General features: G+C 41.0%; 5 protein-coding genes across 6 annotated transcripts; 2 read left to right on the top strand and 3 right to left on the bottom strand.

Annotated features, from left to right (window-relative positions):
• Window positions 1-1,035: 1,035 nt before the first annotated feature.
• stk16 (serine/threonine kinase 16) lies at window positions 1,036-6,081 on the bottom strand. 2 transcript variants are annotated; one of them, XM_061067764.1, is made up of 8 exons: window positions 6,016-6,081; window positions 5,648-5,761; window positions 4,761-4,980; window positions 4,541-4,674; window positions 3,936-4,023; window positions 3,563-3,691; window positions 3,308-3,429; window positions 1,036-2,977 (listed from the first exon to the last, which is right to left on the bottom strand). In XM_061067764.1, the coding sequence occupies exons 2-8, from the start codon at window positions 5,731-5,733 to the stop codon at window positions 2,839-2,841; spliced, it is 918 nt and encodes a 305-aa protein (XP_060923747.1). In that variant the 5' UTR covers window positions 5,734-5,761; window positions 6,016-6,081; the 3' UTR covers window positions 1,036-2,838. The 2 variants fall into 2 exon arrangements, with proteins under 2 accessions (XP_060923747.1, XP_060923748.1); XM_061067765.1 differs by lacking the exon at window positions 6,016-6,081 and adding an exon at window positions 5,943-6,000.
• A 30-nt stretch (window positions 6,082-6,111) lies between these two features.
• On the top strand, window positions 6,112-9,313 carry LOC132998309 (PEST proteolytic signal-containing nuclear protein-like). The gene is made up of 5 exons (XM_061067866.1): window positions 6,112-6,161; window positions 6,758-6,987; window positions 7,702-7,770; window positions 7,847-7,902; window positions 8,020-9,313. Exons 1-5 carry the CDS (start codon window positions 6,119-6,121, stop codon window positions 8,129-8,131), a joined length of 510 nt encoding a protein of 169 aa, XP_060923849.1. The 5' UTR covers window positions 6,112-6,118; the 3' UTR covers window positions 8,132-9,313.
• Window positions 9,314-9,540: 227 nt separating this feature from the next.
• LOC132999025 (interleukin-18 receptor accessory protein-like) lies at window positions 9,541-14,421 on the bottom strand. The gene is made up of 12 exons (XM_061068799.1): window positions 14,334-14,421; window positions 14,033-14,231; window positions 13,120-13,279; window positions 12,864-13,035; window positions 12,263-12,334; window positions 11,830-11,959; window positions 11,561-11,715; window positions 11,240-11,377; window positions 10,673-10,783; window positions 10,446-10,589; window positions 9,993-10,108; window positions 9,541-9,900 (listed from the first exon to the last, which is right to left on the bottom strand). The coding sequence occupies exons 1-12, from the start codon at window positions 14,419-14,421 to the stop codon at window positions 9,673-9,675; spliced, it is 1,713 nt and encodes a 570-aa protein (XP_060924782.1). The 3' UTR covers window positions 9,541-9,672.
• A 601-nt stretch (window positions 14,422-15,022) lies between these two features.
• On the bottom strand, window positions 15,023-17,239 carry LOC132998871 (interleukin-1 receptor-like 1; the record flags this gene model as incomplete). The annotated part of the gene is made up of 9 exons (XM_061068615.1): window positions 15,023-15,426; window positions 15,505-15,657; window positions 15,749-15,892; window positions 15,989-16,146; window positions 16,247-16,340; window positions 16,424-16,486; window positions 16,570-16,690; window positions 16,778-16,913; window positions 17,079-17,239. Coding segments are annotated over 9 exons (1,386 nt in total), but the record flags the coding sequence as incomplete, so codon positions are not given.
• Window positions 17,240-19,604: 2,365 nt separating this feature from the next.
• On the top strand, window positions 19,605-27,002 carry LOC132999116 (coiled-coil domain-containing protein 81-like). Its single transcript, XM_061068904.1, has 16 exons — window positions 19,605-19,680; window positions 19,816-19,877; window positions 20,420-20,573; window positions 20,793-20,977; window positions 21,061-21,135; window positions 21,222-21,393; window positions 21,612-21,729; window positions 22,464-22,560; window positions 22,665-22,811; window positions 23,706-23,801; window positions 24,331-24,500; window positions 24,588-24,666; window positions 25,632-25,742; window positions 26,100-26,209; window positions 26,323-26,448; window positions 26,840-27,002. The coding sequence occupies exons 1-16, from the start codon at window positions 19,605-19,607 to the stop codon at window positions 26,976-26,978; spliced, it is 1,917 nt and encodes a 638-aa protein (XP_060924887.1). The 3' UTR covers window positions 26,979-27,002.
• The last annotated feature ends 240 nt before the right edge of the window (window positions 27,003-27,242 follow it).

Here is a 27,242-nt window from a genome sequence, read left to right as displayed (position 1 = left end):
CTCTCTCTCTCTCTCTCTCTCTCTCTCTCTCTCTCTCTCTCTCTCTCTCTCTCTCTCTCTCTCTCTCTCTCTCTCTCTCTCTCTCTCTCTCTCTCTCTCTCTGTCTCTGTCTCTCTCTCTCTCTCTCACCTAAATCTTACACACTATTTCATCCTGTCCCCTGCAGACAAAAGTCATTTGACTTCAAGATCTAGAAGATAACGGAAACTTCTTCTGAAGAGCATCAACTGTTCCAACAGCTTCATCAACAAATAGTTCTGCTCTCTGTTGTAAACCATGCAGCAACCAGATATTGTGATGAGCCTCAGAGCCGAACTGCTGCGAGCCAACAGGGAGATTATGGCTCTTAAAAATGGAAACTTGTCTCTGAAGGAACAGGTGGAGCGGCTGGAAAACCAGCTAAAACACAAAGATGGTCTCATAAAGAATGAGACCAAGAAACAGCGTGCTATCCAGAGAGCCTTCATTGACTGCAGGGCTGAGCTCACTGAGTGTCAGGCCAAGTGCAACAGCATGGAGGCGAGTCTGCACCAGGAGCCACCTCAGCCTGAGACAAGCTGGAGCACTGAGGTGGAGAAGGAGAAGGAGATCCAGAGGGATGATTAGACGTTTGTCTTGAAACGTCTCAGTCTTTTCCCTTCACCCATTCTTACCTCACCCACTCTTTCCCGCCTTGCCCTCGCCTCCCTACCCCGTTCCCCCTTTTGTAGAATATTATAAATATTTTAATGATGTGAATGTAAATTTTGTGAATAAATATATCTAGTACAGCAACATCTACCTCTGTCTTTCTGAATATAGATACAGGATTCATGGCCCTGATCAATTAACAGTGTTGGAGTGCAACAAATCAGTGTGATTAATTTAGTGTGATACTATTCATAGCAACACAGCACAGCAACAGAAGACAAACAATGTTCCTTTACTTTTTTACATTTGGTCTAATCTATATATTAGTATAATAGTGCACATGTGACTGACAACTTATTAAAGGTTATTGTATTTGTGTATAAGCACACTTATATTGACAACGACTTTATAGGATGCAGTTTTATTTCACATATATATTAAAAACGGTGTACACAGGGCTCCATAGTTAATATGTGTTTATCCTTTACTGTGCAGAGAAGAGATGAAAAATAATGTCTACAGATTTCTCCATAATCAAATAACACACTGTTAAACTCAGAGTGATACCAGTATTAGCTCGCCATTGACAGCCACACAGAAATTCATAGTCATTTCAAAACTTAGCATTTAAAAGAAAAATATATTAAAATAGTATGTCAGTTACCTTTCCAACAATTAACTGCATATATTAACAGTCAGGGACCTTTTATATTCTCACGTGGTCCGGTATCACTTCATTACAGACTCAAAAAAGCATAAATCTTAACTTAAAATGCCAAACATTGTAATTTATTTCATAGCAGTTTGGTAAGGTACCATTTAGGTCGACTAGGAAGGACCATCAGACTCTGAGATGTGGTGAACCCTGAGAACAGAGGAGTCAGACCACACTTACAAATGACAGGATCCCAGAATCAAACAAGCATAGCTGGAATGGGAAAAAATAAACTATTTAAAAATAAACATTACAGTAAAATCTGAAGTAAAAATTGGGGTATAATGCCATGGCAATTACTTTGACTGCCAGTGTTAAAAAACATGTATTGCGTTGAAAGAGTTGTTTTGGTGTGTAACATTAACATCTGTTGTCTTTGCTTCGGTTTTCTTTTCTTTTGGTGAAAGCAAATGCTTCCTTTCTGTGTTTTACTTAAAGTCCATTTGCACATGACCAACAGTTGAGACAGAAACATGGTCCATGGCCACGTCTGTACGTGGGGCAGCGGACTGTGGTGCTGAAACGCCACTTTGTGTTCAAACGCAGCATTGCAGGTGAGGAGCATGATGTTACACACACAAAATTGACATAATCAATAAAAGGAAATTGGAACATCTTCCTCGTTGGTAGGGGTTGTAATCTGATATGCGTTGAACTCAGGAAGCCTCGTCCACAGGAAGGTATGACCAAGGCTTCTATCTTTTCTCCCTTTTTAAAAATTCCCCATAACTATAACCTTTAAGACTGTGATGTATGTTTTTGTAATGGAAATACAGTAGAAGTTCAGCCAATATGAGCCTTTCATAGAAAACTGCAGTAAATATGTGCATTTACATTCTTCATAAAATAATCTCTTTATTTGCTTAACTGAAGTTAAAATAAAATAAAATCTATGGTTAAACTGTAAATGATCAAGCCTCAATTAAAGTTTTGTAATAAGGAATTGTTAACCTCCATATGGGCTGGGCTTTACAAATAAACATCCCTTTGAACCATTAACAACCTGTCATTTTAATATTGTGTGTTTTGTACAGGTTTAATCCCCAAGATATGGAACATGGTCATTCTTATAATCTTTATGCTAAAATGTGATTAGCTAAGCTCACAGGCTGTTGGCTCCAGCCTCATGCTGAATGATCGACGTGAGTTTGTTATCTATCTTCTCATGTAACTCTCGAGGAAAGTGGATTTTTCACCCGGTCAAACTGTCCCTTTAACAGTGAAAGGTAAAGCCACTACATTATTAGAAGCATCCCTTTCACATTGTCCAAACTACATTTAAGGCCATTCAGATGTTTTGATTTTTGACATTTGGTAAATTTGTGAGAAATACAAGAGTCCAAGAGATCGGCCTGTTTCCAAGTTCCCCAGGCAGAGTGAGAGTCTGTACCGTTTACATTAAAGTCAATAAATAAAGTGTATTTTCAAGCTAAAAATAAAATGCATTCATTTATTTGTGTGCAAAGGGCCCAAATCTAATACACTGTGCGACATCAGACCATGTTGGTTTGGGTGTTGGGGCTGCGACTCTGCAGGTCCTGTACCTGGTCGAGAACCCAGCTGATGTTTGGTCTCTCCTGGGGGTTCGACACCATTATGGAGCTCAGCAGCACCTGCAGGCCCTCAGAGTAACTGGGAACAAACAAACACTACATTAGAACAAACATATATTTAACATAGTTCCCAAACCTGCATAAGCAACTTAAACATAAAAGTTTTATAGCAATGGCTGCTGCAAACAAATTCCGGGGTAAAATATTTCTGGTGCTGCTGTTTTACGGTTTTATTTGTCAGTTACACCTACTTACTGTTACTTTGGAACAGTTGCATTTGTTGTACTTTTCCATGTAATATAATGTGGGAATTTGTCCTATTAATATCCTCAGCAGTGACAGAAACTGATCATCATTAGCTGGAAAGTTTTTAGTTACACTGTAAAAATGTTATAGCCTGAAGACTCACCTGCAAGACTGTGGGATGGTCACTGGATTCTGGACAGCGAGGGCAACACTGTCCCCCTTCTGAAACACCAGGTCGTACGGTCCCTCCGACATCATCATGCAGTAAAGCACACAGCCAAGTGACTGATGGCAAAGTGGGAGGATCGCGACAGACGAGAAAAAGAAGTGGTGAATAAATTATCCAGAGTAATTTAAGAAAACAACATTAAACAACACACACAAGCCAGGAGGGGCTCAAAATAAAACAAGGCCTTACCCAGATATCAGTGCGCTCATCTATAATGCAGTGGCTCTCTACATTGAAGAGTTCAGGAGCTCTGTAGGAAATGGTGCAACGCTGGGCTGCCCAGTCCTGTATGGTCATGGCTTCTCTGGTGCCTTTAACCTGCCGTACATTAAGTTTCATTAAATTCATCAGAGATTGAGGATCATTTTGAGGACATCATGTTTAGAAGATAAACCTTTAACAACACAAAAACAAATAAATAACAGTTTCTTGAAGTGTAAGTAAAGCACTTGAGCCGTAAAGCAATGCTTGAAAAACACTCCCAATTGTAATCAGATTACTTGTGTTTAGGGAAATACTCAAATAAAATTTGAGTATCTATATATAGACCATGCACCCTTACCTCAATTCTGGCCCGGTTCATAGAGCCCAGGTCCATTAGAACTGGCCTGTCATCCTCATCCAGAAGCACATTAGTGGGCTTCAGATCTCTGTCAAATCACAGCAGATTAATGACATGTGTTCAGATGTCTGCAAAATGTCTTCTTAAAAAGAAGAAAACTTAAGAAAAGGGAGTAAATAATAACATGAATGTTACACGACAATCTGCAAATATTAGTATCATACTCATATCATTCATTAGTTGATCTAAGATTACATAACATTTCCTGGTTTTGGATAGTTGGTGATAACATACAGTAAATGTATATAATCAGAGAGATCAACCACACTATGTGGAACACCTTCTTTGGGATATAGACTGTAATAAGCTAAACGAAACTAAAATGGATTGTTCTCTTTATTAAATTATGACTAGAAAATTTCTCGACATTTCTGCACAGTATTTTTGCTTTTTGATCATAGTGCATTGAGTACAGATTTCCAAAAAGCAAGTCCCCGGGACTCTACACAGACAGTTTTAGCACTCTAAGCTAGTACGAGAGTCTTTTTACTGATCCTATGTATTTAAATGTTTGTTGTATACATGTGTTTGTTGAGAAAATGTACCTGTGTGCGTAACCTTTTTCATGAATGGCCTTGAGTCCAGTGCAGATGCCACGAAAAACTTGCAAAATCAGTTTTTCAGGCATTGAGCTCCCCTTGTCTCGTAGCTTCTCCAGAACGGACCACAAACTGCCTTTCTGTTCACACAAACACGATATATATCAGAGTCAGGCCGTTTCCTTGAAGGCTATTCTTGTCATTCTAATCTAGTGCTTCTACTTACACTTATATAAGGCAGAAGTAACCAGGCTTCACTCTTTCCTCCACGATCAACAAAGGTGTGGGCGACCAGGCTCAAGATGTTGGAGTGATTAAACTTATGATGCATCTCCATTTCAGTCTGAGCATCCTGGCGGCCTTCACGGTCATGGCACAGAATCCTCTTCAGGGCATAGAAGCGCCCGTCCTTCACCCCCTCAACCAGGTCCACATAACTGAAACCACTGAAAAGAGGAAAAACAGCAAAGTAGGCTTTTAGAGATAAGGCTGGTGATATTCCATATTTTTATAAAAAAATAAACAGATCGTTTAAGAGCAGCAACAGTGTTTGTAGGATTGACTCTAAACTAAAGAGGTCCCATGTTTATAGTAATAAGCTAAGATGACCCCCGCTACTCCAAAGGAATCAGTGGTGTATGTATGGACAACAAGGGATGTCAGAGCAATAGGCCACACCATCATTCGACAGCGTAAGAATTGTTTACCTCAGACAAGGAGGTTAAGTTTTCCCCTCTGACTATTTTTAAGCAAGATTACACAAAACCAACCGAAGAGATTTCCATGAAACTTGATGGAACGAAGCAGAACGGGCCAGGGAAGAAACCATTATATAGCCATCACATTATGGTGCAGATTCAGATTAGCAAGCTGATACAAGACTTCTTTTCACTTGTATCAACATTCCTAGATCAGCCACACTTACGAAGCAATTATCTATGGGTGTATTATCATCTTTTATTTCAGACTGATTAAACTTAAGGAAACTGTTGGACTTTGGCATTTAATCAATAATTATTTTTTGACCTTTTTATTGCTAAACACACATAGAATCACAGTTAACCCTGAAAGTGAAGCTAAATGGAGTTGAATAAACACAACATGCCTCCTTACCCTTCATCTAATTTCTGGACAAAGTAATATTTCTTGTTATCGATGGTGATGGAGCCGCGGGAGCACAAACACAGTGTCTGCCCCATGTTGACTGGTTCATTGTTCGACACCAACCTGGAAGAAAGAAGAAGAAAGAACACACATTGAAGTTAAGTGACAACAGAGACAAACATATGCTCCATTGTTGTGCTAGCTAACGTGAAGCTAGCACAATCTTCCAGGCTAAAAGCGTCCAAACGCGATCTTTACGTTGGTTTTTAACGTCACCCCCAAAGAAAGTGAGATGTTAACGAACCCCCCGATGCGATGAGCACCTCCACAAAACGCGTGGGACGACACAAGCGACGTGTTTGTGCGTGTTAGCTCACCGTGCTGTCACTTTTCCTCCATGCTCTTCTTCTTTTGTAAAACAGCTCGCTACGCCTCAAAGAGACACGGCGACACCTGCCGGCGAGTCCGAGAACAGCAGCGATGGCGGACTACAGCGGAGACAGCAGCAGCAGCGACGACGGAGGTGATATTTGAGCTGTTTTAACTTCTCACTTGTGTTTAGAACTAATCAATATGTTGTGTTAGCTCGATACAATGCCTGTTTATCGATACCGGACACGACTGAAGCCGAACACAGGGAATAATCGTAAAAATGACACCAAGCTAAGCTACATCTCGGTGACCCAGCTAATGCTAACGCTGTAGCAACGGTACCTGCTGTGTAGCTATGGACGAATATGATTGACTGTAACTATTATGCTAGTACGGCTAGCATTAGCAAGGCATTAAAGCACATATATGTTTCGTAATCGCTTGCTAGCATAGTGTTAGCCTAGCCAGTGTGTGTGTAAAGCTAATTAGCTCTAGCTAGCAATGTTATTATTTGCTTTCAGACCTTGCGCACGATACCACCGTAGTTAAATTAAACCCTGATGTCATCGGTACCTAACACACACTGCCCCTATGTGGATGTGTGTGGTAAAGTCGAACACTAGCTAACCTATGGTTCGCTGCTGGCTCGAATCACAGCCACCCAGGTACAGGTGATAGCGTTTATTTATATTCTCCAGGTCCCAGCAAGTATGTGTTCACCGTGGTGAGTTGTCTTGCCTCAAGCAGGGCCGCAGGAGGAGGGAGGCAGAGTGAAAACTAAGCCTGTCTCTTGTAGCACTGCGGGCGGAGGAGGGTCCGCAGTCAAACGCACGTCCCAGCACCTCACACCCGAGGAGGAGGACGACGAGTCCCCGGCCGAGCCACCGGCGCCATGCAAAGTCCCCAAGATAGGCTTTAGCATGCCCGCCAAGATGGTGAAGAAGTCGAACCCCATATCCATCAAGCTTGGAGCTTCAGTGAGTGTATATTGTTTTTGCATGATTGCATAGATAACTGGTTTCATTTGATGTGGTACTTGTGTTGTGACTTGCATCGCAGACTGTGGTGCACCCACATAGGCAGTAATGGCACCGCAGATCAAAACTAGATTGGCAGTCACTGGAGCCAACAACAGTTCCCTTAAATTCAATCTAGCTGCACCAGATTTCACACACTGATGGATACCACCCCCCTGAATGTGCTTGATTGTTTTCTTAAAGATCTATACGTGATTCCCTGGGAATTGAAAGATGCCCAATGTTAAACAAAGTGGGGAAAAGGAGTCCTGGATCTGCTCCCTGATCCGGATCCACACCAAAATATAACTAGGTTTAGTGGAACCCTGTTCAGTGTATAATCTTGCTTACCTCCAAATGTACGGGGTAAAAGACGATGAAGGCCAAAATCCTCAATAATTTGAGTGGTGCTGAATCATGATTACCATCAAGAGTTAACCACTAGTCAAATGATAGAACTAGTCAACTAACGATTCAAGTAATTTATCAAGTAAACACAAACTTCCTTTCATTCTGCACAATGACAATAAAGTTGAATCTAATCCAAAAGGGTCAAATATTATCTGGTTAAACATATTAAATGTCAGGATCTGTTATTCTTACATTTTGTAAAGTGTGATACTGCTCGAATACTTTGTTTCATTGAGTTAACCCACATCTTCCGTCCTTTTTTAGAAACCCAAAGAGCCTGTACCACCGGTCCCCCCAAAAAAGTTGGCATCTGTATTTGACGATAGTGATGACGTAAGTGTGCATGGTTGTGCAAATGCATAAATAACAAATAAGCACAAGTTGACTGATATTTTCTATTCACATGCAGAGTGAACCTGAGGAGATGCCTCCAGAAGCAAAGATGAGGATGAAGAACATTGGCAGGTATAAAGACAATCGAATTGTTTCCTCAGGTTTCTATGAGAACATTTATCTTTTTCTCCCTAAATGAATTGGAAGTAATCGTGTGACATGTTTCTGTTTCGGGTTTTCACATTTCAGGGAGACGCCAACATCTGCAGGACCTAATTCATTTAACAAGGGCAAGCAAGGCTTCTCCGATCAGAAGAAACTGTGGGAAAGGAAACTGAAGGCCCAGTCAGATAAACCCTAACTGACTCCCAGTTTGTCACTAATAGATCCTTTTGTGTAGGTTAAATATCTATGAAGGCTCAGGTGATTCCTCCTGCAATGAAGAATAATTTAAGCCTTCTGTGGTACTCTCTAAATGAACATTTACACATTTAACCACTACCGGTGGATGCTAAGGGAGAGGAGAGCCATCGAGCCCCTGTGATAAAAGATGCTGAGATCAAGACGTGGGGCAAGTAAATGAGCCATTAGACTATTATTCAAACTGTAAAAAATTCTACAGTTTCCTTCTGCAGGCTGATGAGAACATCGAGCACCTTTTAGAGCCGTCATGCCTCCTATGCATCCTGCTTGTTCCTCTTGGTTTGGTGCGATCCTGATCGACTCTTACTTTTAGTCGTCTAATATTTGTGTAAAAAATGTACATTGATGTGTGATTGTGTTTTATTTTTTGATCCACAAACGGGAGTGTGAGCATGTTGTTGATGTGGGTGCAAGTGACTAGACTATATGCGTAGATTGATTGTTTTGCTCAGTTTTGCAACATCAATGTACAACTTTTTTATTTACCCCAATTTTTTATTTTGATATAAAAGATGGACATAACCATCGTAAATCAACTTCCCTTTGCTTTTCACCTGCTGTATCACGCTATTGGCAGCTTATTGTTTGATGTTTAGGTTTTGTTTTATCAGTATAACTGGTTTTGTTGGATTTATTTCTGTTTCACTTTCACATTGACGGAAGCCCTTTTAACTTTTACATTCATTGAAGGACTTTGATGCGTTTTTAGTTGACAACTGTGTGAGGCCCAGAATCACACAGCGCTAATATGAATTCAGATGCTGGTAACAGTCATGTCTATTGATTTGTGGGTGGTTAAAGTGTACACTAGGTTAATAATGTTTACGTAAACACTTCGCATTGCAACTACAACATTAGAAATCCCACATTTCTGAAGTCTAGCCCACCTCCTTTTAAAATTAGAAACCTGCAGTTCCTCAGTGACTTCTCCTGTGCCTGAAACTCCTTCTGGAAAATCCCCACTATCAAACATGTCAACTTTAAATTCCTTTTGTTATCTTACTGTTTTGCAGCATTTCCCCAAGTCAATAACACCCATACCCACTGCTGTGACCTGTTTAGTCAAGAAAAACTCTCCTGAAAACATTTAAAAGGCATTAAAAAAAAGTTTTGGATTAAATGTTTTGTGTCAAATATGTCAGTACACGATGAGGTAGACCTCACAACATAAATTTGTTATACCTTAACTGTTACAGACAAATATAAGCTAATTCTTTAAATGTTTCTTTTTCTTTTTTACATTTTGTTCACTAAGTAGTATACATCTTTTATATGGTCTATTCAGTCTTGATGCTAGGAAACAGTTCAATAAGTATTTTTGGTACAAAGGTTGGTTCACTTGTTTTGATTTAATGGTGATTTTCTCTACATATGTGTTAGTTAATGATGCCACAGTCTCAGTTCAGTACAAAATGTTCATGGACATAACACCTGTTAGGAATGTTAAATGTTCCTGGTGAAACAACATAATCATTGGTCCTACACAAGTGAAACCAGTGTCACGCTGTGATCGGGCATGGCTTTCCTCAAAGACCTCCAGAATCTGCTGGTTCCTCCGGCAGGTTCCTCTGAAGTCCAGTCCAGACTCGGTAGCACCTTCAGGGCCCTTTGGACCAGTGGAGGAAGTGGGGGGTCCTGGATGACGGATGCAGAGTTTCTACACGTCTGTATCAGCAGGAGTTTGAGGGAAGACTTTTGCAGCAAAGCCTAAAGATATGGACCATGTAGCAATTCAGAAAATCATGAAAAGTCAGAATTGCAGTGAATGCAGCATTAGTTGCCCTGAAGCGTAGACCTACCTGAACTCCCGACTCCAGCTCAAAAACTCTGTTGCTGTCGCTGAGGTAGTCATCTGACAGGAGACAGATAAGCATGTTGCTTCTCTGTATTGCAAGAGTCACATCATTTGTATAGGCTGCAATACAAAATGGAAATGATCAGGAATCTTTGCAGTCATCACACACACACACAACACAACACAATCGTCCTTACCAGGACTTCTCATTTATTGTGGGCAGCTTAACCGAAACCGTATTCCTAACGAACACCAGTCCAGGACCAACTGGTATCTAACCTTAATCTAACCACCAGTCACATCTGAAAACAACGGATTCCCATGAAACTTGGACCAAGGATACATCTTTGACATCAGCTTAAATTTACTCACTTTACCAAAATGTCCTGACTCCATTAGGTCTACAACTCAGATTAGATTGAACTACAAGTACTGAAACCCATGCTGATCCACTGACCTCCTCCTGGAAGAATGTCTCTGTCCACCAGGCAGAGGCGATACCCCCACTCTTCCTCTAACACTTGGCGCAGTAGATCTTCTAGTGGTCTCTGTGTGGCTTCCCCCTCCTCGGTGTTCAGTGGGTCCAGGCTGGATGAACATGCTGCCAATAGAAACAAGTGTTGACTTTCTTTAGGTACATGAAAATGAAATCCAGATACATGTACACTGAACGTCTTGGCCTACCCTCCTCATCAGGGACAGGTCCTGATCGGGAGGAAGGAGTCCAGCCTCTCTCCAGCTCTGCTGCCGTGGGGCTCCACACGTGTGACAGAAATACATCGAATCTCTTCTCATCTGAAACAGAGAGTCGGTGGATGTAAAAGACAATTCAGTTATGAAACCTAAACATGAAAAGTGTAAATGTGGACGCGTGTCTTTCTATAGTTATGAGGGGCAATCTAAGACTGTTTGAGGTTTAAGAATTGGTTTTAAGATTAGGGTCAGGGTTTTGCATTTAGTTTTGATGTTAAGGATTAGATCAGATTAGACCTTATTTTCAAAATCACTCCTGAAATGTGTACGTCCATTGTCTTCCATAAAGACAAACATATAATGACACAACAGAACAAAAAATAAAACAACGTCCTAACACAAAAAGACAAACAAACAAACAAAGAGGCAGGGACGCCTGGACGCGGCTTGCACCCATGCCACACACTCACATGTGGTTAGGGACTATGCATTATGTCAATGAGTGTCCTCACTACTATAGAGAGACAAGTGTGTGTGTGAGTGTATGTGATTTCTAACCTCTGTCATGTTTCCCGTGTTGGAAGTGGGATCTGTAGATAATCTGTAGCTCCAGCCACTTCATGTGCAAAGTCACTCCCACCACAACCACCAGCAGCAAGGAAGCGACAGGGAACCCAACCAGTGACGGCCATTTCACTGAAACCAAATCCAAAACACACTCATTAGATCGTATCACGTGTTGACAGTGGCAATACATGGACACGGCTGCAGTGGAAAGAAACAAGCTGTGGATACAAAATTGACATATTATCACAATTTCTGCCGATAGAGCTAAATCTTCTACACCGAAACTTTGAAAAAACAAAGAAATGATAATACCTTGACATTTCCTCTTGAGTCTGATAGTGACATTGCGTTTTCCGACAGCGTTACTGGCAATGCAGGTATATGTGTGGTCCAAGTGTTGTGGAGTCACCTCGTTTATGACGCCCTCCTGTAGGATGCTGTATTCTTCAGGTATGTCGGACCTCTGTCTGAATGGGGGAAAGCATTTCAGCTGCTTCGTCTCCTAATTAAAATCATCATCATGCACAACCCAACAAAACACTTGATGGCAAAAGCAAACACTGAGATTGAATGTGACTCACTGTGGCGTCTTCGTGTCCAGTAGAGTCGTATTCTCCTGGTTTCCACCATAATTCATGTACCAACGCACCTCCCCTGTACTCTTACGCTCATGAGGAAAAAGCGCCTTACAGGTCAGAGTACGGGGCCGACCTTCAACGAGTAAAAAACATGGTAACTAAACCTTAATGTCGAAAGTAGAGATATGTCCGTGAAAGAGCATCGTGTCTTTGTCAGTGTTTCAGATATTCAAACATAAACATTTTATACATTGAAACTCAGAGATTACAATAAATCATCAATAGACAGACAATGCCAAATCAGTTTTATAGCCTGGTTATAATGGTAATAGACTTTGGATTTGACAATGGCTCAATGTGGCTCTATAACAGTTCAATACCATATATAAGTTATTAATTCTGATTATAAGCTTTAATCACATTTCAGTGCGCTCACCAAGTTCCACTTCCTCTGTCATGTTGTCAGCAGGATACACAATCCTGGGAGGGTCAGTTGTTGTCTTGTGTGCTGGTTTGAGAAATAAAGTCACATCTTCAGCGAATGTGTTTACTGTAAAAAAAACACGTGTAAAATCTGTGGCCCAGATTTGGTAAAAAAAGGGGCAGACCACCCAAGTGCTCGGCAAATTCTAGGCCAAAACAATTCTAGGCCATGTAGGCCAGGAAGTGGATATGAGTCCTCCATCTTTAAATATATGCTGTGGTGTGAATTTATTAGATAAATAGGCACTAAAACACAACTACACAAGGTGTCATGGTACACAAACATATATGGTTTGTGGTGTATCCTAACCAAGTCTGTCAATTTCTATGTTATAGCACCTCTAGGTGGGTCATCACATTTATACCAGAGCTACTCGGTACCGTGGCTACTTGGTATAAAAAGAACCAGAAGTGCAGCATCCTTGCCTGAAGTGGCCCACGTCAACATATGCTCACTATCCAGAAATGGAGCTGAAATATCGAACGCTGCCATCTTGCATTGTCTTGTCGTCCATCCTCATGTACATTCTATGATTCACACACATAGCACTTACGCACAACTTTGACTTTAACAGCCCTCCTGAGCGTCCATGTGACTCCCTGCTCCATCATTGGTCTGTCACAGAAATAAACACCTGCATCATATTTGACCTTGACTTCACAGATTAGAAGCAGCCCGTTCTTTTCACAGATGTCTCGACTCAGCTCAGACACAGATGTGTTTCCCTGCAGGAGAGAATGTGTGTGTCTGAGTGTTAGTCACACGTTTCCATTGTGAAACTGAAAATCCTACTCATACATGCACTTCACCTTGAACCATCTGACATGTGTGTTGCTGCTGCAGTTGCGTCCCGGGCAGGGGACCTCCCCCCCAGCGCTGTTGAGCAGCTCCACGCTGCGCTCCTCCGGCTGGAAACATCCCACACTGGTTTCCTTCACCACCTGTAGGTGCAAGAACAACTCGCTGCCCCTGGACAGCAGGGACCTGTTAGTAAGCATTTGAATAAATGTGATGAAATGATATTAATAATATATTAGGACTTACAAATTAATTATTATTTATTGATTACTATGTTGGTCATGAATGAATATTTGGAGCAGGGGGCTGTGGCCTCTGCTGTTGCCAGCCACCAGTTATTTGACATATATACATACTAACCAAGTCTAAGTTTCGATTCTGGCGTAGGTTGGACAGATGCTAAAATCCCTTGATGCTAAGTTGCGATTCTGAAACCTAGCAGCTTTGTTTGCAGCGAGGAACAGCAAAACTTTCAGCTGAATACAACATGCTGATGCTAAGCAGCTCACTCACCATCTTAATCAGCACTGACTGTTTGTACTGAGACATAGGGTCAATTCAATAAATCCAGAAATCTCTGTCTGTGGCTCATTTATCTCAAGATCCGTTTATGTGATTGGCTTCACACTGGTCATGTGTTTTGTTCAGGGCCTAAGGAAGAGCAGTGTTGAATCTTGCTGTGATTTAGGCAAGTGAGTGTTGTTTTAAGGATGACTTATAAAAATGTGAAACTCACATATTAAAGCATCTGAATGAATATTCCATATTGTGTTGCAATCTAAAAAAAAAGACATACTCTGTGATTACGCACCTTGTTTTTAACAGGCAGATCTTTGCTGCATTAGTCAAAGCAGCTTTTGAGATGGATCAGAAATATTAAATACAACAAAGGTTATGATAACGATGAGAAACGGGGTTGTTTACCCTGTGAGGCAGCTGTAGTTTCCAGAATGTCCTGCCTCAGCTGGGAACACTTTCCCACAGTCAAAGGACGGACCTTCACGTCCTCCAGTCCTGGACCACATCACGTTAAAGTGTGCCCTCACAGATTTTATACACGGCATCATGAAGCTCTCCCCCTCCACGGCTCTGAAGTGCTGATGTGAAGCATCCTGCTGCAGACCTGGGAGTCCCGCAGCTGCAACACAGACATACTTTCACATTTGAACTGTACGCTCTAAACAAGGAGACACCATTAATAATAATAATACAGTAAATTAATTACCTGTTTGTTTTGTTTGATGACTTCTCACACAGCATCCATCCAGGACGATGGGAAAGATGAATGAGAACAGAATGTGTCCAGTCTGCATCCTGCGTCTCTGAATCTGTCAAAATGTCATGACGCGGATTATACAAGTTTTCTTTATACGTTTTAGATTTTTTCTTATACTTACTTACCGGATGAAGAGTTGTTGTTGTTTCCCCTCAGTTGCTTTTGCAGCGTCTCTTTGGCAGCAGCTGTTAAAGGTGATGTATTTTCAAAAGAAATATATACAATTTCCTGTGGGGTTGTTGAAAGATTTCCCCAGAAATCGTTGTTAGTGTTCGCCACTTCCTATATGAACTGCACTTCTTAGAATTACTTTGATATATTTCACTGTGCTCTAAGAACAACAGAACACACGTGTTGCTGCTTCGTGTCACGCAGGTTTACAGGGCCGGATTTTTAGCAGAATCAAATGCAGGCAGCAAAGTTGAAAAGTTTTAACGACAAAATAAATTTCCAGAGGAAACCCCGGACGTACAGGCCCCCCACCTTCTCCTTTATCTATTAGTTATGTATTTTTACAACTCAAGAACACTCCTTAATCATATATACATCCATTTTTAAATGCAGCAAAGACCAAGGACATGAAAAGTTAGATTTAATTTCTTTATTGTGAATTCAGAATACACAATGGTAGTAAAGATAGATATGACAAAAATTTTGGATTTCTAACTTGGTTAAACATTTCGCCATTAGGGAACATCCTGGATTGTCAGTGGTAGACTCTGTATTTTATAAGGTTGCCGTGAGGCCGGTAGATGATAGCGTAGCTGTTTCCAGAAGGAGGAGGATTCCGACATGGAGCTTGGGCCCTTCCAGGTGACGCAGGCTCCAGCCTCACTGAGAGGTTGCAGAGCCTCAGATAGGGAACCTGGCGTCGACACTTCTGTCGTCTCAGTTGTGATGAAAATCAAGCGAGTCTGCCGCTCCACAAGACCAGCATGGATGGCACTCAGGAGGCCGGACCCAAGACCAGGATCTGGAGAGGTGGGAACCAGGACCACCGTCCGGCTCTCCTCTATGCAGTCACACACGGCCTGTGCTGCAGCTGCAAACAACCAGGGTTCAGATTATGCATGACTTCAAGGAGGATATGAAGAAATGTGAGGTCAATATTAACACGTACCTTCCCCTGGTAAGACGTCGCGATCATAAAGACAGAGGCTGTAACCAAACCTCTCTTCCAAAACACTCTGCAGCAATTTTCTGTCCTGAGAGTTTAGTCCTGCGCCCCCGTCGCTCTCATAACACATCAAAAAAGCATCGTAGCACTTTCCATCTAATCAAAGAACAACAACAGCTCTGTCACTACAGTGCAATTGTCACAAACTTATATCAATTTAACATTTAACACACAATTTGACTCCTACCTGAAGTTCTTCTATGGCAGCCAAGAGTGTCTCTTAAGAAAAGAGTGATTTCAATTTTCAACTTCAAGTAGATAAATAGTGTCACGATCATCACGACCACGATGCCCACAGTGCTGAGTATCAGGGGCGTGTAAGAGCGGCGAGCTGTCGATTCATAATGGAGAGAGTCATATAGTTAATTTAAATCGTCACATTTCTAAACCCAGAGTTTTGACCCCCAAAAACCATGGATTCATCAACAACATTGAGCCTTTCCTGTTCTGAGAGTAACGGTGACGAAGCTTGCGTTCTGGCAAGTAGATCGCAGTCTACAGGTATAGTTTTTTAAAAGATGCTCTTCTGACACTTTTTGGAAGACCAGAGATGCCGTCAGCGTTTTTTCTCCACTATGAGGTGCCCTGGAATAAACAACCAAGTGGATGAGGATTATGAAAGAGTGTTAATATGACTGTGTTTGACATCTGCAGAGTTATTGCTACGTTCATGTGCAGTGTTTACCGTTTGGTAGTTTGGAGAGATTCCTCATTCAACCAGACCAACCTGTCAAAGTTTGCGCAGGCCACAGCTTTACAATCTATCACCTTTGTTGAACCTGGAAAAGACAGATTCAAAAGTTGTGGTTTGAAAAGAGAAACGTGTGTGTGTGTGTATCACTGCTACAAGTTTGAGGCTCACCCAAATCCACATAAAATACTTCTTTATGTTGCGGTGAAATGATCACTGCAGTTTTCATCTTTTCTGGGCAAAAAACAGAGAAAGCTCTATTTTAGAACACGTGAACTTTGATGGGGATAAACGTGCAGATAAAGTGCTTGTCTTACTATTTGGTTCGACATGAAGCACAACTGTAGAGGTCTTATTATGGCTAGTACAGGTGTAAACACCGCTGTGCTTCTCTTCCACACTCATGAAGTAGCCGTCATTTAGCAACGGCAGTCCCTCCTACAAGATGGAAAATAAAGTTCAATCTCTAAGTATGAACTCAATGAGAAATTGAAAAATGTTATTAAGTCACAAATCAGTGGTTACCTTGTGCCATGTGATGCCGTTGCTGGTCATATTTACATGAGGGCAAGTCAATCTGCAGGACTGTTGTGAGTAACAGATCTGTGAGAACTGTGCTGTGTTCACTGTCACTGTGAACCAGTACTGGCAGCTGGAATTCCTTTCATTTCATTATAGAAAAACAGAAATAAGAAATAAAAAGAGCTATCAGGACAGGAAACCACAAAAACAGAACCATAGATTCCTGCTGTTGACTCAGTCTACAACACTTCGGCAGAAATCCAGATTCATCCGACAATTTATCAACCTACGAATGATATTTTACCCCAGAGAGCACGAGTAGTTCCCCTGATGACTTCCAGATGCATAGGCAATAACGAGAATCATCCCTTGAACCAGTACACCGGTCTTCTCCGCCGAGGACACGTCGGTCAGAGCCATCTTCTGCTCGGTAGAACTGGTCCAGATGGGTTCGGCATCACCAGTACGGTTAACACAACAGGGACAGTGCAGCTCCACCCTCTCACCTACCTGGACCCGTATCGCCTCATGTCCCAGTTGTTGTGCAACTGCGAGAGAGCAGCAAAAGGTTAACTTCATTTCACTGTGTTAATGAGCTGGATTGTTGACAGCTAGAACTGAGTCAAATATGTTTTTTAATTGGAGGGCCCACATCAGTGAAGCCAAAGCCCCCTAGTGGCTGGCTAGAGTATAGGTCATAAACCTTGTCTCCTCCATGTAGGTGGACGGGACCATAGACCAAACTAAAAAGTCACAGTACATGTTGAATACAATTATCTCAAAGAAGATTTCTCTTGTTTTAAGTAGTTGTTATTATCACACTGATGTTTGTTAAAGTATTTGTTTTCTTTAGGTTTTAATTAGTTAGTCGATGATTTTAAAATGGGGTAAAAACGTCATGAATGAAAAATGAAAATACTAACAAATAAATACACAAAATATACAAATAATAAAAAAAACAATAAGTATCACTAGTAATGATTTTCTATAATTTTTTCCAATGTGACTATAATAATATTTGCTGAAGTAAACTGGAGTGAGTCTATGGAGACATTTACAGACTAAAGTAACACCTTGAAACTACTGGGCTAATGTCTCAGTGGACGTGCAAATGTTCCATGAACTTGAAACCACTGTGGTTATTTATGAGTTCCTGTCTCTCAGTGATAAGGTGTGACTGTAATAACATGGTAGTTTGTGACCACATCCTAGTTTCATGGTGCTTATACTCGGGCTAAAAACGATGTCAGATTATCTAAGGAAAGATGTGTGAAGATAAGTGGCAACGATTTTAAAGTGTTATAAGTGTATAAGTGTGTATAATTACGTGTCGGTTTAATGTCTTTTTTTTTAAGGCTCCTGTAGTTATATCCTTTTTAAGCTTGTTCCCCAAAACAATCCAGAGGAAGTATTATAACTTTTACTTCCCTTTTTAATATCTTCATACACTTGTTTCTTTGCAGATTCAGTAAAATTATACATTTAAAACAAACGGCTCATGATGAGTTATTGTAAGTTTTTACTTGTACTTGTATTTTCAGAACTTTGCAAATCGTTTACCTTCTACAATATGACATTGTTGTGAGTAAACTCTGCTCCTTCCATACAACCATAACACAGTGAGAGCAAGCAATCTGTAGTTGATTGGATATGTTATGTAAAACCAGGTTCAAGTCTTACCGGGTGTCGATGTGATGAGGAACATGAGAGCGAGCAGAGAGGAAACCATCACTTTGATTTCACCGTCTTCAGCCTCCAAGTGCAGCTCAGCTGAATGAGACCGGTGTTTCCCTGATGAAGATAGAAGAGAAACTCAAGGACGAGCATGAGGTCGCTGCATGAACACACCGTGAAATCCCCTACCCAAGAGTAATAGGCTCCTATTACAAGGAAATTATTTATTTATTTATTTGCACATCTTCTTATTACACAGTGCATAATTCATTATTATTATTATGATTATTATGATTATTATTACTATGCTTATGATTATTATTATTATTATTATTATTATTATTATGACCTGGTGGTGCTATCATCAATTCATCTATAAATATTACTTTACATATTTTCATTAAATCCTGGTCCCTCTTTCTCCTCCCTCCCCTCTCTATGTAATGTGCATTGGGATAATGGATGTTATGAATTGATGCTAATCAAATGAAACTGAATTGAATTGCTGGGAGAGGCAGAAAACCCAGTGGGACCATTTTAAAGCCTCTCTAGCCTACATATTATTAAAATCTCGCAATACTTGAAAGATTAAAATGTCAATGTATGAATATATAACAAGGATGATATTGTATGTGTACAAAATAAAGAGAGTATATATATATACAAAGCTGCAAATGTGTTGATTCTTTTCCAGTAGGTGGTAGTAAAACACAGAATAAGCTCATTGTCATCTTCAGTCACATTTTATGATCAAATCACTATTATAGAGAAATGAAACCACATAGTGACATATACTGAAAACACTGATATGACATATAAACTGTGACTTTGATAATTTTTTGAACAGTTATCATCCTGCCTTGCTGTCTGTGATCAATATTATTTAGACAGACAGTCAGAAAGTTTACTGACTTCGGCTCCTGAAATGGTTCTTTACTGGTTTCTCTACCACAGGTCGTCTCCTTGGTGACAGCTACAGCAGTGGTGTCACTCATCACAAGGCAACACAACGTTGGAAACTTGGCTTGTGCGCGCCCTGCAGGGGTTTGTTACCATGCCGACCGTGGCTCTCATGTACTTGTATTGATTTGTGTCAGTGGCTGTGGAGCGGAGAGAGGACGGGATTTGTGCAAACTCCACTTCACGCTGTCGGGAGATGACTGACGTGCTGCGGCTGCTGTCCCAGGCGGAAAGGAAGGATTTACCAACCCTCTCCCTGCTCTCTGATAATGGTGGGACCAAAGTTTGTTGTCTTTTTGTTTGTTTGGTGACAGTCTGGTAAAGCTGCATTGTTTGTATTTACAAACAAAGCAACTTGCAAAGTGTCATCAAATTTGACAATGAAAATGTATGTGTTCTGTTTTCAGATATTGACAGTATTTGGGCTGATGTATCCGCTTACATTGAACGACAGATGACATTACAGAAGGTTAGTCTATCTCTCTATCTCTCTATCGTTCTATCTCTCTATCTCTCTATCTATCTATCTATCTATCTATCTATCTATCTATCTATCTATCTATCTATCTATCTATCTATCTATCTATCTATCTATCTATCTATCTATCTATCTATCTATCTATCTATCTATCTATCTATCTATCTATCTATCTATCTATCTATCTATCTATCTATCTATCTATCTATCTATCTATCTATCTATCTATCTATCTATCTATCTATCTATCTATCTATCTATCTATCTATCTATCTATCTATCTATCTATCTATCTATCTATCTATCTATCTATCTATCTATCTATCTATCTATCTATCTATCTATCTATCTATCTATCTATCTATCTATCTATCTATCTATCTATCTATCTATCTATCTATCTATCTATCTATCTATCTATCTATCTATCTATCTATCTATCTTTATATATATGTATCTATCTGCTAGCCCATATATGTATGAAACAGTGTTGATACTGCTCAGTCAATGGCCTTATAACAGTGGACTAACAGGGGGTCCAGCTGGCCGGATTGGGGACGTTCACCTTCTCTCAGCAGAGGCTGGATCTTGGGAACAGGTCCAACGTGATCCAACGACCCATCTTCATCCTGGCAGGGAAACTGCTCCAGTCTCTGGGTTTAAAGCAGACCAGGCCATTGGCTGCAGGTGAACACATTTATAACAGCTTACATTATAATATTTTAAAAATGCATTACTACTACGGCTGATAGCCTATTATAAGTGAATACAGGTCATTGCTAATGGTAATCCTTTACCTGTGGTAAATATTAGGATTTGAGACTTGGTGATCGGAAAGGATTTTGTTTCACAACGGTGTTTGACCCAGTGACAAAAGAACAATGAGGATTTGTGTGTCCCTCGCAGCGACACACCTGCCGGTGGTGCAGCTGAACTTTGCAGCCGTGTCCCAGGAGACTCCTTTCAGTCGAGACGTGGTGGAGGGCTGCGTGAGAGAAACTCTCCTGTTCCTCTTCAGAGCTTTGGCCTCTGAACGAAACGTGTTTGTCACGTTCCAGGGGATTGGAGTTCTGACCTTTACAAACAACAAGGTGTTTCTCATTCTGTGATTCATGTTGTCGGCTATGACGACTGGTTTGTCATTAAATCTAACATCAGCTGATGTTCTTCAAAGGTCCGGATGAAGTTCAACAGATATTTTATTAATGCCATGGATGGAACTGGTAGGATGCTGTTAGCCTTTAACAAAGTGAGTATCAACAAGTGTGTTTGCATGTAACGGCATAATAATTGCAGAAGTGCTCAAGTGGGTAATTGGTACTTTGGCCTCTCCAGAGATCTGGCAGCAGTGTCTCTTTACTGTCTGGTGGCGTGTCCAGGCTGCAGAGGCCACAGACGGTCAACCCCATCACCCTGCCAACCGTCTGCTCCCCTCGGCCCCCCCACAAAGACACAGACACAGATGGATGGTGCATGTCACCAGCGCCAGACCAGAGGAATGCAGGAGGTGAAAGAGCCCTTTGCACGAGGCCGACGGTTCGAGTTTAATGAGTCAGATCCTAATCCTCACACGTCTCTGTCAACGTGCGGCAAAGAAAACTTTAGGCTGTTTAGGTTTAGAAGCTGAAATACACAAGATATGGGGGAAATTATGTTAATTCTTATTTATCGTGTGTAGCAGGTTAATTGTTTGGTGAATCTACTCTGTGTTGTGTGTCTTCACAGACGTCCCCCAACAGAGAAACTCTAAACCCCATCTGACACTGCAACCTGCCAAGATGACAGCAATCAATCTTTTTGAAGAAGTGAATCCAAAACCCCCGACAGAGGCCCCCACGGACAAGTACTTCACACACAAAGACACAAGCACACACACGGAGACACACACACTCTGAGGCTCAGTTTTCAGTCGACCGAGTTGTTGTTTGCAGGTAAACGAGTCGCTGAGAGCTGAGAGGTCAGTGGTGGTCTCATATTGTTACTGCCCTGAGGCAGCTAACAGCTCCATCAATGATGCACAACTACCTGTGGGACAGATTCCCCTCATGTCATCGCCTCCCGGCACTGTCGACACACAAACAGAGACACACACATACACACACACACATGTGATCCCAGAAAAATTGTTGTTCAGAAAAATGTCTCACTTCCCCAAATCTTAAATTGAGAATGAAACAGAGAGTGAATGGACATCCAGCTATTATCTTCTATCCCTTTGTGAATCCACTAGGATCCTCTTGTTAGGTGTCATCATCATTACCCATAAATTGTCTTCATTACTGTCATTGAGTTATAACCTACAGGTCAAAAGACTGTTTGAAAAGTTTGAGATATATAAATCAAACATAAAATAAACGTGGGACTATTAAAATCTCTTCCTTGCTCAAAACAAGAACCAAAACAGTGTGGATTAGGCTTCAGGAATAATTGGACAAATAATGTGTAAAAAGAAATGTTCAAGTAGACATGTCGCACAACATCTGTGTAATAATCTCGCAATAATTTCACACGCACAAATCAGGTAGTCACCCACTTCTATACACTATACATAAGTCAAGTATTTATTTCCATTCCCAGGCCTGTAACCTTCATCCCACCACCAGAGGGCGCTCCCACCAAACTGGAGGAACCTTGTGTGAGAGTTAGCTGCTCTGGCCACACTCGAGCTGGACAGGTGACTCCACTTGTCTGTATTGAATGAGCCTGAGAAGAACATGATCCACAGACTTCATATTCTGAATCCTTTACACTGCTGATCCTCCGGCCTCGTCCCCACAGGAGCTGTGCTACCTGTGCATGCAGCGGGCCCAGAGAAATGTCCCAGTGTACCTGAGGGAGCAGCAGCAGGCAGAGGAGAAAGCTCGGGACAAACTCCTGCTGCTGAAAGAACAACAGAGGGACAAGCAGCACATGGAGGAAGAACAGGTTTGTGGGACAGCAGGGGTCATAGGTCACAGAGCAATAAGCACAACAACAACATGAGGTCAAATGTCAACCTGATGATGATAGCTTTACCTTGGGCTTCACCAAAGTCATTGGGATTCATCCTCTGGGGAGAATGAATGTCTGAACCAAATTTCTTCTGCAGGTCATTCAACAGTTATTGAAATATCGCAGTCGATCCCCTGAGCTGCTTGTGTCATCAAAAACTATGACTATGCAGATTAAGTGGACAAGAACTATAGTACTACTACATTTAGTAAATTTAGTGAAGGAAATAAAGTGTGTAAACTATTTTAATAAATATATACACATTTATTTTCTATTATATTGAAAAACCTATTTCACATCATCCACACACAAGTTTTGATTAACAGGTGTTTTGGGGATATTTCTTTTGGTTTCTATTCAAAGAAAACATGAGATCAGAAAACACATAGACCGAGGCTGTAGAAACATGGTTAAGCAAGATAAAGTAAAAGCGGTGAAATGTTTCACAAGAAAGAAAAAAAAAGACAGAGGTCACAGTAAGAGCTCTCTCAACATTTGAGGAGTTAAGGGTGGTTCCGCTCTGCTCGGGGTCGATGAGCTGAGACCAAGGCATCATCTTTTTTTCCAGCACTTGGAAAGAAGTGTGGGACCCCAGGGAAATTAAAATTCATAACTGCTTTAATGTTGTTCTTGCCAGTATTACTTCATGGTCCAATAAACCAGCCTGCAAAACTCTTAGCATGTCCCAAGAAGTCATAAGAGCCAAAACCCTTTAAGAAAGCAATTTTTTTCACCCTGGTTAGAACATTACAAACGGTCCGTCACCTTATTTTTTTTGGGGTCATTGTGATGATAAGAATGATTTGTTATTCTGTGTTCATCTGGCAGGAAAAGCAGTGTGAGCATCGTGAGCATTCAAAGCAGGTCGCTACATATAACCTGCACATGTCAGAGAAGAAAGAAAAGACGTATCCTCTGTACCCTGTGAGTACTGAGCTGATGGATCAACGCTTCAGTCTTTAAGTCATAATTTCAAGGGGTTTAATAAATATCTATGGAAAGATTTGTTTCTGCTAAATACTCACACCCACCATCTGTCAGATGTTACCATGGACTGTAATTAAAGATGGACGATATAACAGCTCCCCAAAAGTGAAGCCAAAGCATCTCCATCACATGTTAGTGGATGGGACATTGAGTAAACAAAAAATTCAAACTAGCCTACATGTTAAAGATGGCTCCTGACACTTTGGGTAGTTTGTGAACATGTCAATTTTTTCACTAAGTTTGTTTTTAATTAGTTTCACTGTTAGTTTCAACATTTCAGTTTATTTACACACTAGCTAAATTCAGCAAGAGTCTTCTCCAAGACTCGAATTCAGGATATTATCCCCTTAAAATATACTTTAATGGATATTTGGTTATTAACATGTAAGTCAAGGACTCTTGTATATTGGTGGGATCTCAATATCAAGTCAATGTGGACAGTCAACGTCTTCTCTGGGCTGTTTAGACTTCATTCATCTTCCCGGCTCGGCCGCTCACCCCCCTCAAACGGATTCAGCAGAACCGTTACATGAGAGATCTCCAGAGTCAGCTCGAGAGCCGGCAGGAGCGCGAAGCTCAGGACCAGCAGAGCCGACTTTTACTGGAGCATCTAGACCAGGTCCAGCTGGTCCAGGAGTGAGTCTGTAATAATGGCACCGCACAGGCATTTCAAATGATCATCTGATGTGATAACTAACGTGTCTTACGGCGTTTCTGTTTCAGGATAGCTCAGCAGAAGGCTCAGCAGCTCCAGCAGAAACACGAGAAGACAAAGCATTACAAGAGAGCTCTCGACACTCAGGCAAGGAAATACTTTAAAGGTGACATGAAGTCTTATTATTACTTGGAAAGGTTTACATGCTCCAACGTCCAGAAAATTAATTTCCTTAGACTTCGCAAACCTATCAGATTCACAAGAAAATATAAAAGGAACAACTGAAAAAATATCACTCAACCTTCAAAAGCTGATCTTTCATGCTCAATATTTTAAAAAGGATGTCGTCGGGCAAGGATCACCAGGTTATACATCATGTTTATTCATCGAGTCCTTTTTGATTTATCGTATGTCAGAAAAGATATAGCATCAACATCAGATTGAGGATTTCCAAATGTGCTTTTGTGCTGATCAGGATGTGGAAGGTCATAGGTCAAAGGAAGGCCGAGAAGCTGCCGCCCATCCTGCCCATCAAGGGCACAATGAAGTTTAAGTTATTATTTCATAGGCCACAGTGTACTGTAAGTCTGCTTTGTTCCACTTTTTTACCTTTAACATGAACCACTGCTTTAAAATCCTGATACACAGAATGTGGATCTGTCTTTTATTGCACTGAAAGGAATGAGAGTCACATTATGTCATTAAACTCACTATTCAATAAAAATGTCCTGCCAACAAAGAGTTGTAAAACAATTTCAACAACCATAAACACACTGGGAGCGTGAACCCCCGCCAGAGCTAACGCCCTATCTCACAGTGATAAAGAACGTGAAAAGAGAATTCCTTCATCAGCCTCCTTAAACAAATCTGCCCAAAAAGTTAAAAGGTTCAAACTCACTTCCTCCGAATTTTTTGCGTAATCCTGCTAAAAAACAAAAAAACAGCGATGACAACTTGTGTATCATTTCAGGGAGAACATCTGCAATATAAACAGAGGCCCTGAGGAACTAAATTGTTATTTTGCTTATTTCACTTATTTCGACATTCGGATGAGGCCCTTTCAGCAAGCTGCATCTGGAAGAGAACTGAAACGAGTGTGTTCTTACTCGCAGGTGGAGGATAAGAAGCCCACTGAGCCTCCGGAGTGCCAGACTGACAACTCCAGGTTCAACCGCTGTGAGACACCAGCCAAGAACACAGAGAGCCGAGAGAGGGCGCAGAAGGTCACCACTGTCTAAGTGTCAAACGTCAAAGGGATATAGAATCTGCCCTTTTAGAGCATTTTATTGTTATATCCAATTTTACTGTTTTTATTTCATTGATGCATTAACATGAAACCAACTGTTTCCATTTTGCAGCTGATCGAGGTGTAGAAGATTATTTAATAAAATAAGACAAGATAATCACAATGGAGAAATGTTGTGTTACAGCAGCAAATAAAAATATAACAAGTACATAAATGATTAAATAAATGCTTAAAAGAATAATTGAAGAAATAAATGTAGAAATAAATAATAGGAAAAATTAAAAAATTGGTCTCATACATGGTGAAACTGATGTTAATCTATATATACTTGCAGCTCTTTCAGGTGAATTTTGGTGCAGCCACTCATAAGAAAAAGGAAGAACTGCACAGCCGCCAGACACAGCTGGAGAAAGAAAGGGAAATGCTCAAAAGCAACAAAACAGAGTGAGTTTGGAAGGAGGCAATAAATTAACTAGTTCACAGTGAGGATGTGGAAGAGAAAAAGAAGCTGTGAACACGGTGGAAGTTCTTCTCTTTCTGGTATGTTTCCCCTCCAGGCTCATACTGGACCGGATGAATCGCTTTGAGAAGCAGCAGCACCTCAGCAAGTCATTAGAAGACGAGTGGAGTCGCAGCGTGAAACTCAAACACCGACGAGAGGAAGAGGAGAAGCGCTTCCTCAGGTTTGTAGATGTAGCCTCACGTTGAACTTTCATCACTGTTCACCCGCTCAGTTACATCGACGAGTGCAGCCCATTCCAAACCTGCCTGTTTGCTTGGCCTGTGATAAGTATGCTTGTTGCAGCTTCTGCTTAACAACACACGGGCAAGTGTGAAGCTGATAAGATGAATGGTTCTTAAGATTTTCAAGTCACATACAGACGTTCAATATAAAGATCATCAACCATTACTTTAAGTTGCTGCATCCTTGGGACAACTGATCCTTTCCTGTTCCTAATTTTGATCTCCCATTTCTCACAAACTGAGCTTCAACACTCTTCTGTCTGTGTTCAACCTGAGACGATGCTACATCATTCATTCATTATTCTCTCTGTTTCCAATCCCTGTGCTCAGGTCTGCTGGTCAGCTGCTGGTAGATAAGCTTGCCCAGTACCAGCGCTGCTGCCAGTGTAAGAGGAGGACCACTAACTTGGGAGAAACAAACATCTGGAAGGACTCTTATTACCTCTCTGGATCACAGTACATGATTTGATGATGCTGAACCTCACAGCCAGAACAAGACCTCAGCACTTGTTACTGTTTAATGTGAGATTTACTCTTGTTCTTTTACGAAATTTAACTTTGGAGTTTTTGTTGGTTTTCTTTTGGCATTTTAAATCATGAAAATAGTTAAGAAACAAATCTCTACTGAGTTATTTAGTTTGGGTCAGAGTTACAGTGTGTTAATATGAGACTCGATCATTATCCGATTATCTTACTCACACTTTAATGCATCCATGTGTTCACACCATTCACT

This window comes from Limanda limanda, chromosome 3 (genome assembly GCF_963576545.1).
Source record: "Limanda limanda chromosome 3, fLimLim1.1, whole genome shotgun sequence".
NCBI classification, from domain to species: Eukaryota; Metazoa; Chordata; class Actinopteri; order Pleuronectiformes; family Pleuronectidae; genus Limanda; species Limanda limanda.
Note: the sequence above shows the minus strand (reverse complement) of the source record. Positions and strands in the feature narration are given on the sequence as shown.